Source organism: Erpetoichthys calabaricus, chromosome 3, assembly GCF_900747795.2.
Source record: "Erpetoichthys calabaricus chromosome 3, fErpCal1.3, whole genome shotgun sequence".
Taxonomy (NCBI): Eukaryota; Metazoa; Chordata; class Cladistia; order Polypteriformes; family Polypteridae; genus Erpetoichthys; species Erpetoichthys calabaricus.
Window position 1 is genome coordinate 17,227,043 of NC_041396.2, and position 15,763 is coordinate 17,242,805.

At 43.5% G+C, this 15,763-nt stretch overlaps 1 protein-coding gene across 3 annotated transcripts in view; it reads right to left on the minus strand.

Annotated features, from left to right (window-relative positions):
- The window catches only part of kcnd3 (potassium voltage-gated channel, Shal-related subfamily, member 3), a 505,116-nt gene that overhangs the window by 20,018 nt on the left and 469,335 nt on the right, over positions 1–15,763 (minus strand). For 2 of the 3 annotated variants that reach the window (XM_028796407.2, XM_051924422.1), the window contains 2 exons: positions 15,650–15,709; positions 5,869–6,113 (listed from right to left, as the gene is read on the minus strand). In XM_028796407.2, the coding sequence (XP_028652240.1) occupies positions 5,869–6,113; positions 15,650–15,709 (305 nt within the window). The remainder of the gene's footprint in view (positions 1–5,868; positions 6,114–15,649; positions 15,710–15,763) is intronic. The other variant, XM_051924424.1, reaches the window with a different exon arrangement.

Below are 15,763 nucleotides of genomic sequence, written 5' to 3' on the forward strand. Positions count from 1 at the left end.
TCCATTAAACAGTGTCATCTCCAGACAGAGGAGCAGTTTCAGCGACAGACTGCTGTCACCGTCCTGCTCCACTGACAGACTGAGAAGATCATTCCTCCACCAAACTATGCGACTCTTCAATTCCACCAGAGGGGGTAAACGTTGAACATTATTCAAGTTATTGTCTGTTTTATTTTTTTTTTTTTTACCTGCATTTTTTATTACTCTTTAATTTAATATTTTTTGCTGCTGGAATATGTGAATTTCCCCCTGGGATTAATAAAGTATCTATCTATCTATCTATCTATCTATCTATCTATCTATCTATCTATCTATCTATCTATCTATCTATCTATCTATCTATCTATCTATCTATCTATCTATCTATCTATCTATCTATCTATCTATCTATCTGAACTGCTTAGAATTAAGGTTAGTCTTTTATTGGTGTCAACATATTGCAGTAGTTTTATTAAAAAACCGTTCACATGTGAGATGCCTGTGCACTGTGTCATCATTCTCAGGAGCCTGGGATTCCTGGGAATGAAATGCGGGATTCCCGAATTCCCGGGAATGGATAAACTCGTCCGGGAATGGATTCCCTATGTGTGATTGCATCTGGAGCTGTCTGCACTTGAGAACAAATGTGACTTTAGGAGTTGCCGATTTCATGTAATGGTTGTTTTTTACACTATACATATTGTAGATTCTTCTACCCACAGCTTAAGAGGGTATACAGCCATCTAATGGTTTATATGTAATTAAAAGAAATTGTGGATACCCTTATCTATAAACCTAAGGAGGGGCCCAGCCATCTAGTGACTGATTGCTCACACTGCATTTATTATTAGGTTCTTCTAACCCCAGCCTAAGAAGGAATACAGCCACCTAGTGGCCGTTTATATACATAACACTCACTGTGGATTCTCTTAAGAAGGTGCACACCATCTAGTGGCTGATTGCTCACACTACACATATTGTAGGTTGTTATTCCTACAGCTTAAGCAGGTATAGAGCCATCTAGTGGCTTTTATGTATATCACACTTTTTGTGTATTAGAATGTGCACACCATCTAGTGGCCGATTATTCACATTACACATGTAGGTTCTTCCCATAGTCCAAGAAGGTATAGAGCCATCTAGTGGCCGATTATTCACACTACACTTATTGTAGATTCTTCTTCCCATAGCCCAAGAAGGTATACAAATGTAGTTGTCTAATTGTTTTCTGTTTACTACACTTATTGTGGATTCTCCTATCTACAGCCATAGGAGGCACACAGCCATCTAGTGGCTGACTACTCACATTACACATGTAGGTTCTTCCCATAGCCCAAGAAGGTATACAGCCGTCTAGTGGACGTTTATGTACTGTATATTTCACTTATTGTCGAGTCCTCAATCTGTAGACTGAGAAGGTGCACACCATCTAGTGGCTGGTTTTGATGTCATGACATTTTCTAACCAGCTTAATCCAGACCGGGGTCAATGTTAAATGGGGGCTGAAGCCAATCCATGCTGGTAAAGGTTAACTACACTGCTTGTGGATTTCCAAATCTGTATCCTTAGAGTGAACACAGTCATCTAGTGGGTATTACTCACATTACACTTATTGTAGGTTCTTCTCTTCCCTTACCATGGCCTAAGAAGGTATAGAGACATCTAGTGGCTGACTACTCACATTACACATGTAGGTTCTTCCCACAGCCTAAAAAGTTATAGAGCCATCTAGTGCAGGCATGTCAAACACGCGGCCCCCAGGCCACATGCGGCCCTCATGACAGATCCTAGTTAGCACTGAACTTGTACAAAATGATTGATTCAATCACAAACGATAGTATTCTGCATCTTCGGTGTTACTTATTGACTTTTCTTACTTCTGCCTTCTGACAAAAGCGCGTTTTCCCATGGCATTACGGTACCAGAAACGTCATCTGCTATAGTATAGCCATGAGCCTTGACCAAAGTTAATGAGCCGCAGCGTCACAACTGAAGTGCTGGGCTGCAGCAGGGGTGGCCTTAGGCATGTGCAAACTGTGCACTTGCACAGTGCCGCCAAATCCCAGGGGCAGCCACACCAATATATATTGAATATAAAACAGAAAGAGAAAATAACGACACAGCTGACGGCAATGTGGCCGAAAAACATTCCGTTTCTTGTTAATTAGTACGCTGTATTTACAAATGTCGCTAGAGTCGGAGCAGTAAGCTATATGTAGTATTATAATGTTTTGCCGTAATGAGAATATCATGGGCCACCACTTGGTTTTCAAGTTACGGACACGCGTATATAGAAGCATGTCATGAGCATGAGGCGGCTATGCAGTGTCCACAACGGATGTGGCCATCCGCCGTGCATAAGATACCACATTGACATTGCCAGGCGAAAGGGCCACCAATTCTTTCTCTGCCCATCTCTGCCCAGGGCCGCCACGAGTCTAGAGCCGCCCCTGCTAAGGCTACACTACTGACTGGGCTGCTGAGACTGGCCACTGGGCAGAACTGACCATCACAGGTAGTAATAGCCCACATATGTTCACGTTTTTTTGCTCTAGCTTCATGTAATTTTGTGCTAGTATTGTAATGAACAGTTAGTGCAGACTACAGCTGAAGATCTGAAGTGGACGCGAGAAGTTGGTGAGTTGTTTATTAACATATTTTTGTGATTTTGAGTTTGTAAAATTATTGTAGGTCAGGTGGCTTTTTGCATATCGGCTTATTTTACAATATAAACTTTGGAGTAAACTTAGTAAAGTAAAATTTGATGTTTGGAGGATTTGTTTTCCAACTTGAATTACTGAGCAATGAATTCAGTGAGCATTTTTGTGATTTCAGTTCACACAAACAGGGCATTGTGCTGTTCTCTTACAACGTTGAGAATGTGCCTGAGAATATCCAAATAGAACTGATTGAAGTGCAGTCCGATTCTATTCTGAAGGCAAAATACAACGAAGTTGGTGTGCCAGGCTTGTTTGCTTACCTGCCACCCTCGTATGTGCAGATCCGTAAGTTGGCATCGAGAGTACTGTCTATGTTCGGAAGCACTTACCTTTGTGAGCAATTGTTTTTATTAATGAAAGCTACCAAAACCCCACATCGCTCAAGACTTACCGTCGAGCACCTTTCATCCCTCATAAAAGATGCAGCTGCACAAGATTTCAAGCCTGATATTGACGAGCTGGTTACTAACAAGAGATGCCAAGTGTCGGGACAAAAGAAATAAATCTCACACTGTAAGGCTCCTATATAAGCAATGAATATAATATAATGAATATCAATCATCAAGACACTATATAAAAGCGGTCGGGATTGTCCTTCCGTCCCGTGAGTGCAAAGCGTAGCGGTATTCCGCTTATCACAGACTTACTACTTGCGGCTTGCGGTACGAAGCGACGCGATGGGAGCAGAGTTCTGGTGCTCCCATCGTTCCCTTGCTTTTGTGCGCGATGCGCTGGAAAAATAGACAAAATTATGCCTCTGGAAATAATTAATGTTGATGGAGTACAAATGCCACACTGCGTAGTAAATATCAGGGGAGATGGTGCTTGCTTATTCTCATCTATAGCTTATTTAGTGCATGAAACTCCGTCTTTAGCGATACAGATTCGGGCTGACATTGTACGGCATGTTTTAAGTAATTGGTCAAGGTTTCAGCCATTTACAATGATGCCGTCAGGAATCTCTTATACAAATGAGCTTCAGTATCTCACTGAAATGTCAAAGTCTCAAACTTATGGTACCATTTCTGAGCTAATGGCAGCGGGAGAGTTGTTCCTCAATGAGTTTCAAGTATATTATTATGGAGTCCTACACTCCAAGTTTGGACAGGCACTCGAGGGGATAAAAAACTTTTCGGGAGAAGTTATGAATGGGCACTTTGATGTTCTCATTCCCTACACTTACATGCCTGATGTACACATGGAGCGCACACAAATTGAGGATAAAAGGAGGGTGAGCCTAGTAATATAATAAGGACCTAGCTAAGAGGTTAAGACTCTAATTCTACACTGTTGTATGGAGACTGCATGGAAATAAATTGCTTTTCTTTAAACTTTAAGTGTTACATTTTTTAAAGTTTTCAGTATTGGAAAGAAAGCTACAGTAACTTTGCATAATAGTATAATAGTATTTGTTACAGTACGGCCCGCTGACGCACGTATGGCAGTCGAAGCGGCCCATCAATGGTAGTGAGTTTGACATGCCTGATCTAGTGGATGTTTACATAGATTAAATTTATTGTTGATTCCTCAAACTGTAGACTTAGAAGGTGCACACCATCTAGTGGCTGATTACTGACACTACACATATTGTAGGTTGTCCTTCCTACAACCTAAGAAGGTATAGAGCCATCTAGTGGATGTTTATGTATATCACACTTATTGTGGATTCTCCTATCTTCCCGGCATTCGTAGTCTGTGTCACAATCTGATTGTATGGGTGGTTACCTACCAGGTAACGCTTGTGGTTGGCCAGCAATCTGCTAACATCCGCCACGGTGCCCTCAGTTTGTGAGGAGCAGATCATAGAATGGTTGAAATAGTTTACTGTCAAATAAATGCAAAGAGTACGTGACACGTGTTTCGCCCTCATTCTGGGCTCATCAGGTGTACAAACTCCACTGCACTCCCTCTCGGGAATCGAACCTCGGACGTCAGCGTCAGAGGCGATGCCCCTAACGTTGCGCCACGGCATGTGGTTCGTTTATTTGACAGCATGTAGATCGGGGTAATTATATTCACGGCATTCGAAGTCTGTGTCACAATCTGATTGTATGGGTGGTTACCTACGAATATAATTACCCCGATCTACATGCTGTCAAATAAACGAACCACACGCCGTGGCGCAACGTTAGGGGCATCGCCGCTGACGTCCGAGGTTCGATTCCCGAGAGGGAGTGCAGTGGAGTGTGTACGCCTGATGAGCCCAGAATGAGGGCGAAACACGTGTCGCGTACTCTTTGCATTTATTTGACAGTAAACTATTTCAACCATTCTCCTATCTGTAGCCTTAGAATGTGCACACCATCTAGTGGCCGATAATACACACTCCACTTATTGTAGATTCTTCTTCCCATAGCCCAGGAAGGTATACAGATTTAGTTGTCTAATTATTTTCTGCATATTACACTTATTGTGGATTCTTCTATCTACAGCATTAGGAGGCACACAGCCATCTAGGGGCAGACTACTCACATTACACATGTAGGTTCTTCCCATAGTACAAGAAGGTATAAGGCCATCTAGTGGACGTTTATGTATTTTACACTTATTGTCGATTCCTCAATCTGTAGATTTAGAAGGTGCACACCATCTAGTGGCCAATTATTCACATTACACATGTAGGCTCTTCCCATAGCCCAAGAAGGTCCAGAGCCATCTAGTGGATGTTTATGTATATCACACTTATTGTGGATTCTCCTATCTGTAGCCTTAAGAATGTGTACACCATCTAGTGGCCGATAATACACACTACACTTGTTGCAGGTTCTTCTATCCACAGCCTTGGATGGTATACAGCCATTTTGAGGCTGTTTATATACATCACATGTATTTTAAATTGTATAGCCTTAGGATGAGGTATAATGATATAACTAATACTCTTGTAGTAAAAGACAATGGAAATGTCACTAAAGGACATACGCATGAGACTGAAAAAGTAACTGAAATCGCAAAAAAAAAAGGAGCGGGCCATTTATCATGTGGATTTTGACTCCTGGAGTAACCACTAAGAAGAAGACCCCCACTTTGGGATGTGCGGCTATGTACCTGAGCATTTCTTGACATAACGGTGGTACAGAAGCCATTCCCCACTCCACCACCACCACCACCACCACCACCACCACCACCACCACACAACCCAGTAAGCCATCGGCCAGTCGGCTCCCCTCACCTCGTACTGAGGGCCTGCTGCTCACCACACTGGATGTGGATGGCACTGAGCTCCTGCATGCTTCGCAGACGTGTGGCCGGGACGCTGGAGTTGGGCAGATGGGTGGTCTTCTTACTGCGTCGTGAGCAGCACGTGCCGGTCAGCCCGTGGGAGCTGTCGAGTGAAGGGCTGCGAGATGTGTAGTTCTTCATGCCGCTCTCCAGGCAGTTGTGCTCAAACACTTGCTCGTCGACAAATTCGTGGTTCTGGAGAGAGAAAACAAAGCTTTCACATCAGTCACAAGATGGCGGCGTCCCTCCCAGCCACCCACCCCAGCTTGTATGTCTGGAAGAATTTGTTTGGTGGAAAGTTGTCACTTGAAGCTTTGTAATTAGGAAGAGCATTCAAAATCACTGAAGTATACAAAAGAAGATAGACACAATAATGAATAGATAACAATTAAATAAAAGAAAAATGATCAAATCCCCGGCGCTGACACGTTAAGAAAAATTTACAGTCTGCCATCCCCGGTAGAAAGAAAATCCTTTTTCGGTTTATCCAATTATGCAGCTGTCTGTAGGTGGACAGCAGAGCTTCTTCTGGATTTGTGGTGACAGAGGATTAGTCTGTGCTTCATACCCCTTAATGAGTGGACCACAGCAAGGCATAGAGGCACCCAGTGCCCCCCAGAGAGAAATAAGCTTAATTTAAAAGACACCGGGGCAGCAGGTGGTGCAGGACCACATGTCATGACGGACCCACTGGGTTACCTTCAGAGATTTCATAATGAGGTACAACTTCACATCTGGGGAGAGGGGGCCACACCTTGAAAGCTGGTGTGTCATTGATGATGGGGCACCTCAGGGAACTTTCCGGTCTCCCTTAATAAAGTATCTATCTATCTATCTATCTATCTATCTATCTATCTATCTATCTATCTATCTATCTATCTATCTATCTATCTATCTATCTATCTATCTATCTATCTATCTTATAGTGCCTTTCATTTCTATCTATCTATCTATCTATCTATCTATCTATCTATCTATCTATCTATCTATCTATCTATCTATCTAATAGTGCTTTTCATTTCTATCTATCTATCTATCTATCTATCTATCTATCTATCTATCTATCTATCTATCTATCTATCTATCTATCTATCTATCTATCTATCTATCTATCTATCTATCTATCTATCTATCTATCTATCTATCTATCTATCTATCTATCTATCTATCTCTCTATAGTGCCTTTCATTTCTATCTATCTATCTATCTATCTATCTATCTATCTATCTATCTATCTATCTATCTATCTATCTATCTATCTATCTATCTATCTATCTATCTATCTATCTATCTATCTATCTTATAGTGCCTTTCATTTCTATCTATCTATCTATCTATCTATCTATCTATCTATCTATCTATCTATCTATCTATCTATCTATCTATCTATCTATCTATCTATCATATAGTGCCTTTCATTTCTATCTATCTATCTATCTATCTATCTATCTATCTATCTATCTATCTATCTATCTATCTATCTATCTATCTATCTATCTATCTATCTAGTAGTGCTTTTCATTTCTATCTATCTATCTATCTATCTATCTATCTATCTATCTATCTATCTATCTATCTATCTATCTATCTATCTATCTATCTATCTATCTATCTATCTATCTATCTATCTATCTATCTTCCCGTTTACACTCCACACGATAGATTTCCACTACAACACCAACTCTTGACCCCTACAGACATTCTCAGGTGACTTTAAGGACTTTCAAATCTCAACTTGATGTTTTTTTTTTTGTTAAACTAGGGGGCTCTGCCTCCTGCTCACTTTGCTCGCCAACCACCAGTGCGGGCCCTACGCGCTCGTCATTTCCCAGATCTGCCGCTTGCGTCGATTCGAACTGTTCTTTTGGATAAACAGGAACATCAACTCCGTCTTTGATATCTCCTTCTTTCGAAACTATCATCGCTGACAATTCGTCACATGTTGGTTTATTATATATGTGACTGTGATCTTTCTGATTCATATAGAAATCCAAGAAAACTTCTTTGTCCGTGTTTTGCAGATCAATTTCGTGTCAAGTGCGATGCTTTTGGATGTATGGATTTGTATCCATGTGGAATTTCTAAATGGGCGGCACGGTGGCGCAGTGGTAGCGCTGCTGCCTCACAGTTAGGAGATCCGGGTCCGCTTCCCGGGTCCTCCCTGCGTGGAGTTTGCATGTTCTCCCCGTGTCTGCGTGGGTTTCCTCCCACAGTCCAAAGACATGCAGGTTAGGTGGATTGGTGATTCTAAATTGGCCCTGGTGTGTGCTGGGTGTGTTTGTGTGCGTCCTGCGGTGGGTTGGCACCCTGCCCGGGATTGGTTCCTGCCTTGTGCCCTGTGTTGGCTGGGCTTGGCTCCAGTAGACCCCTGTGACCCTGTAGTTAGGATACAGCAGGTTGGATGATGGAAGGATGGATGGATCTATCTATCTATTATAGAGTGCCTTTCACGTCTATCTATCTATCTATCTATCTATCTATCTATCTATCTATCTATCTATCTATCTATCTATCTATCTATCTATCTATCTATCTATCTATCTATCTATCTATCTATCTATCTATCTATCTATCTATCTATCTATCTATCTATCTCTGCAGTGGGCTGGCATCCTGCCTGGGATTGGTTCCTGCCTTGTGCCCTGTGTTGGCTGGGATTGGCTCCAGCAGACCCCCGTGACCCTGTAGTTAGGATTCAGCGGGTTGCAAAATGGATGGATGGATGGATAGAATTTCTAATGCATCCGATCATTTAACTCTTTTGATTCTATGTTGCATCGCTTCTCCGTGATCATAAATATAAACCTGACCGAATTGTGGTTTCTTTGAAATTAAACTTGTCGTAGCTTTAATTGTTGCGGGAACACAGATTCTCATAGCGTATGTTCCTGAATCGTGTAAATCTACGTTTTGAGTATTGAATGATGCGAACGCAAACAGATTATTGTAGACTCGGATATTTTACCTGCAGTGTTTGTGGATTTCACTTTCACCAAACAACAAATTTTTAATTCTCACGGATAGGCCTCTTCATTGGGAAGAAACACTACTTCTCACTACCTGGTGGCAACACGAATTAGACGATCTACAAGTCTCCGACTTAAACTTTAAAGGCGAACAATATCTACATAATAATACATGTAATGAATGAATCTAATATACAAGTTTCACTTTTTGAATGGAATTACTGAAATAAATCAACTTTGTCATGATATTCTAATTTTATGACCAGCACCTGTAATAGAGAGAAATAAGTGGACAGGACTGGCGAGTTTTGTTGGGCTGAATGGCCTGTTCTCGTCTCGATTGTTCTAATGACTCGTCCACCATCAGATGTATTCACAAGTCAGAGTATGGGAGGAGGGTGGAGGACATTGTCTTGTGGTGAAGAGGAGGAAACCACCTGCAGATCAGCATCGACAAGACAAAAGAGTTGGTGGTGGTCTTCTGGCATGTTAAGGGGCCCCCATGGCCATTCACCATCCAGAGGGAGGAAGCGGAGGTGGTGCAAGGCTACAGGTACCTCGGGGGTCTCATTTAAAGAGATAACTGGATTGGTCCGACAGCACGGTGGTTGCTTTACAAGAAGAACCAGAGCAGACTATACTTCCTGAGGAGACATCATGTCCTTTGATTTATAAAATTTGTTGGAAATGTTTTAGTCCTTAGTAGCCAATGTGTCGGTTTACATTGTGGTCACCACTGGGGAAGCCACTTGAGTTCAGGCAATGCAAAACGGCTTAACAAACGTATCAGTAAAGCCAGAGACTTCGGGGGCACTCTGGAGGTGGTTATGGAAAAGAAGATGGTGGCAAAATGGGCTGCCATCATGAATATATCTGCCCACCCCCTCTAGGAGGCGCTTTCTTACAGAACTTTTAGCCAATGGCTCATTCCTCCATGGGGCAATAAGAAACGCCTCTGGGGGTCTTTCCTGCCTACTGCCATCAGGAACTTTGATGCTTTCTTCCGATGTCCCTTCCTTCACTTCCAGCCAGAATCCATAGGAAGACTACAGGAACTTCAATACACTACAGTTGTTTTTTATATGGGGGGGGCACTAAAAAGTGTCCCGTCTCCACCGAGACCACTGCATTACGTGGTGAAGAGAAAAATTATCAAATCTGATACTCACATTTACAAAAGTGACCTCCTTGTGCGTCAGTACATCTCTGTGCCCGTTTCAGTACGTTCAGGTATACACTTGGCAACGTCATGGAGGCGGGACACTTTTTCGTTGCCCACCCTGTATTATATGTTTTATTCTATGGTCTTATACTGTGCTTTAGTCGATATCTTCGCACGTTACGCTTTGCTGCTGCATGCATTTGAATCATGGGATTGACTAAGTCGATCTAATCTCTATATTGTAGATGCCACATGGGCTGGATGGGCATCCCAGGCACGACTACGCCAGTTGTGATGTAACCAGGGGCATTGGCAAGCCCCAAACATGAACACATACAGAGTCCCGCGTTCAGATACCCGGGTGAGTTTAATACAGCACAAAACTCAAAAGTCACACAAAGCACAGATTTCTCTCTCTTTTCTCACAATATTCTCTCTCACCACCGCACCGCACCGCACCGCCCTCCTCCAGTCGAATGTTACGTCTCTTCCTCCCAGCTCTGGCTCCCTTTTATTACGGACCTGGGAGTACTTCTGGTGCCAGGGCGATTGCCCGATGGGAGTACTTCTGGGTCACATGGAAGCCCATTATAACATGGAGCTTGTCTCCCTGCAACGCCACCTCGTGGCAGCCAGTGACCCTGGCAGGGCATGCCAGGAGATGAAGTCCGGCAGAGGAGCCCTGCTGGCTTCCCACTGGGGACCGATATCCGGGGCTGCTGCCATCTAGCGTGCCGGGGGAGGAAAAGGCCCCCAGAGACATCTTCATTCTTCAGTGGGATTTCTGTGCACCCCTTCTGGTCCTTCTTTCTGGGTTTAATCTGCTTCTCCTTCCCCTGTCTACCTACTGGGGGCCTCCCGTCCGGGAAAGAAATCATCCCCTCTTCTGGCCGGGATGCTCGACCTGCCCGTGTGGCATCTACAATATAAAATTGCTCAAAAAAATGAAAGGAACCCTTTGAAAACGCATCAGATCTCAATGGGAAATAAAATCCTGCTGGCTGTCTCTACTGCTATGGACTGATATGGTGATGTGTGAGGAACAAAAGAATGGAAATGAGAATGATCAACCGGCAGAGAGAGATAGGGCTGAATTCAAAGACACCTGAAAATCAAAGGGAACAAAATGATGTGGCAGGCAGGCAGGTGAGTCCATTTTGCCAAAATTTCATTGCAGCGACTCCAAATTGTACTCAGTAGTTTGTATGCCGAAACCTGCCTGAAAACGCCCTAATAAGACGACTGATGGTGTCCTGGAGGATCTCCTCCCAGATCAGGACCAGGGCATCACTGAGCTCCTGGACAGTCTGAGGCATCGGATGGACCCAAACATAATGTCCCACTAGAGATGTGCTATCGGATTGAGGTCAGGGCAAGTGAGCGGGTCGGGAGGGCTGGGGGTGTTGGGGGGGCTTCGGGGGGGGGGTTTGGTGTGGCTAGTCAATGGTATCAATTCCTTCATCCTCTCGCCACATGAGGCCGGGCATTGTCATGCACCAGGAGAAACCCAGGAGCCACTGCACCAGCACAGGGTCTGACAATGGGGCCAAGGATTTCATCCCAATACCTAATGGCAGTCCAGGTGCCGTTGTCTAGCCTGTAGAGGTCTGTGCGTCCCTCCATGGATATGCCTCCCCAGACTGACCATCACTGAACAACCACCAAACCAGTCATGCTGAACGATGTTACAGGCAGCATAACATTCTCCACGGCTTCTCCAGACCCTTTCACGTCTGTCACATGTGCTCAGGGTGAACCTGCTCTCTCATCTGTGAAAAGCACAGGGCGCCAGTGGTGGGCCTGCCAATTTTGGTATTCTGGTGCCCACTAGAGGACATTGTTGGGCCCTCAGGCCCCCCTCATGAAGTCTGTTTCTGATTGTTTGGTCAGAGACATTCATACCAGTGGCCTGCCTGCCTGCTGGAGGTCATTTTGTAGGCTCTGCCAGTGCTCATCCTGTTCCTCTTTGCCCAAAGGAGCAGATACCAGTGGGTCCTGCTGATGGGTTAAGGACCTTCTATGAGGGGTCCTGTCCAGCTCTCCTAGAGGAACTGCCTGTCTCCTGGAATCTCCTCCATGCCCTTGAGACTGTGCTGGGAGACACAGCAAACCTTCTGGCAATGGCACATGGTATTGATGTGCCTGCCATCCTGGAGAAGTTGGACTGCCTGTGCCACCTCTGTAGGGTCCAGGTATGGCCTCAAGCTACCAGTAGTGACACTGACCATAGCCAAATGGAAAACGAGTGACAAAACAGATGAGGAGGGAAAAATGTCAGTGGCCTCCCTCCACCTGTTAAACCATTTATTCCTGTTTTGGGGGTCGTCTCATTGTTGCCCCTCTAGTGCCCCTGTTGTTCATTTCATTAAACTGATTAACAAGCCCCTCTGCTACTTAACTGACCAGATCAACAGCCCACGAGTGTCACTGACTTGATGCTACGCTCTCATTCAGAAGTGCTCCTTTCATTTCATTTCCTTGAGCAGTATATATATATATATATATATATATATATATATATACATATATATATATATACAGTATGTATTTATTAGTTTATATAATCAAGTATATCTGATCTAATGTAACATAATCTAAACGAGAAGAAACCATTCAGTCCATCCGACTCATGTGGTTAGTTAATCGTGAAGATGTCCCAGTCCTTGACTCAGATACTCTTTAAAAAGTCGTCAAGGTTTCCACTTGACCTATGAGTTGTGAGCCTGGCACACTTCCGCTATGCCCAGCTGCCACAAGGACTCACATAAATTAAGAATGACTGCAGGTTCTAAACTGGAGACTCATATGAGTTACACCTTAAAAAAATAAAATAGATAAAAACGGGCAACTGGGCCATCATCTGCACAGCTTTATGATTATTCATTTGCTTGAGATAAATATGATATGGATGTGTGATGAATAACTGCTGTGGGATATCTGCATATATGATACTGGCCAGACTCTTATTTGGATTGGAACCACAACTCAAGGGGCAATTGTTCAAGTCATTGCTTTGGATCACTTCATCCTTTTCTGCTAAGCCCACATTTACACCACCACTCTGACGTCACGCCATTCTGATTTTTCCACAAACCTCACAAGGATTGGATTGAGCCTTAAAACACCCAAAACTACATGGTCTGTTGGTACATGGGTCAGCCTGCTATTTTTGATAGATCCTCTTCTAACTTTCAGCCACTAATTCTAAATGTTTCTGTGATTTACGTCAGCAGCTACACCACATCTGCTTCAGACCAGGACATCCACCTGCAGCTAAGTATGTTCAGGCCCGGCCAGCACTTAGATGGGAGACCAACAAGGAAAGGCTTTGGGTTGCTGCTGCTGGAAGAGGTGTTGGTGAGGCCAACAGGGGGCACTTACCCAGTGGTCTGTGTGTGCTGTGACAGGGACACTGAGCTGTAAACATAGTGCCATCCTTCAGACCGAGGTCCTGACTCTCTGTGATCATGAAAGATCCCTGTGCATCCTTCGTAAAGATTAGGTAATATCCCGATGTCCAGACTAAACTGCCCACTATGGCCTAGTCACTCTGGCCCCCTAATCATCCCCACTCTCTAATTGGCTATTTCTCTCAACCCTTCACCATCTAACAGCTCATGTGTGGTGAGGGTACTGGTATAAAAATGGCTGCTATCGCCTCATCCAGGTGGATGCCACACATTAGTGATGGTTGAAGTGGCTTCCCACCCACTGTAGCTCTTTGAGTAGCAAGAAAAGTGCTCTATAAATGTAATGAATTATTATTATTATGATTATGTCACTTCCTCTGTCAAATACCAACCAACTTTCATTTTTTGAAGACTTTTATACACATGTCCTGCCTACTCTGAATAGCAGTAGTCTTGTCTTCTCTGAGCAGCTTTGAGCAAAGTGGCCCTTGCTGGCAATCCTCTTCTATTTTCTCTGAGGCTATGGATCTGCACTGGCAATCGGAAGGTTGCCGATTCAAATCCCATAAACGCCAGAAGTGAGTCTTTTACTCTGCTGGGCCCCTGAGCGAGGCCCTTAACCTGAAATTGCTCTGTCCAGGGTATGACGTTAATCTGCATCCTGCTGTGCAAGTGGGTCCTCTGTCTTGTAGGGAAAATGCAGGGCCTGCTGGCAGGATTGGCACTCCAGCCACTGTAAAAAAATCTCCCACTGTTTCAGTGTGGTGCTGGGGTGTCACCTGTTGGACAACTGCACTCGAATCTCAATGCGGGTGGTTTGCCGTGTGGTGGGCGCAGCAACGTACGGTAATCAGTGCATGCTCCCCACCTTCTCCTTAATCCTTACAAAGTAGCCCTTGCTGGCAATCCTCATTTAATTCCTTCTCTTTTTTAATTCTTTGTTGGCACTGATACTTTTACATAATGTTGTCAATTAAGGAGGGGGCAGGTTGTGACATTTCATTAGCGACACTTTAATCTGTTGGTCTTGTTTCATCTTTCGTAGCTTTTTCTGTAATAAACGTCGGATTAGTTCATCCTATTGGAACTGCCTGAGCATAACAAAGAAGCAGTGCAGCCATGAAGACCTACTAACTATTTCATCTGAGACAGAAGGAAAAGGGGTGTTTTAGCTGCCTGTGGGAAATTCTTCTGAACTGAATTACAGTATTTTCCTCATTTAATAATTCATTAATATAAATTCAGGACGCACAGTGGTTAAGGTTACTACTACAAGTGTCTGCCATCAAATCCCATAGCTGGTTTCTGACTACATGGCATTTGCATGTGTTTTTATTACTTGTGGGGCATTCCTCTCAAGTAAATTATTTTCATTATTTTATAAATAATTATATATACATATTCAGGATGGCATAGTAGTTAGGGAGCTGCCTCATGGATCCAGCATATTGGGGGTGACTGCCTGGAGATGACATGTCCCTCCGTGTGTCAGTGTAGCTTTTCCTCCCCAAAACCCATTACTGTAGTGTTAGGCTGGTTGCTGATTCTGAATGAGCTGAGTGTGAATATGAGTGTGTGTGTGTGTGTGTGTGTGTGTGTGTGCCAGTCCATAACCTGGCCAGTCGCCACCCTAAAGTGTAATAAGCAGGTTTGAGAAAGTTATATGAATTAAACTGAATGTCTTTATTAAAAGAAGATGGCCTCCATAAATGTGCCATTACCTTTTAGTAGTTCCTTCACTGTGAATGGTAGGCCTTGTTGGCAATCCTCTTTTTTATCAGTTGCAGAGAGCTCAAGGCTGACCCTGTACCCACTCCTCTTTACATTATTTTACCAATGGAGGAGGACTACCCTTCTAATATTTAATTAGCCAAATTTATTGCATTAGTATTCATTAACCTTTCATTATTTTTATGTGATTAAGATCCAATGTGTTAATTCTTATGCAGTTACCTGCTTCACCATTTCCAGACCTTGCTGAAATCACAAAGTCTTATTGACTGCTTTATTTGGGAGAGTGAAAAAAAAACTGGCGCCATGGCTTCCCAATAAATTCAAAAGGTTATTGTAGCAACCCCAGTCCATGTTCCCACCCAACCTCATGAACACTCCAAAGCCCCTTGCATGTGCTTCTTAAAATATGCAACATAAGACTGATAGATAAATAAAAAGGATGGGGAAAAGATGAAATACCTTGATGGTGGAAGATGGTCGTGCAGCTAAGATGGGATCATCCATAAGGTAGGACAAGCCCTACCAGCGAACATGCAAACAAAACATTAGAAGAGAATTGATTGGACATTTGGT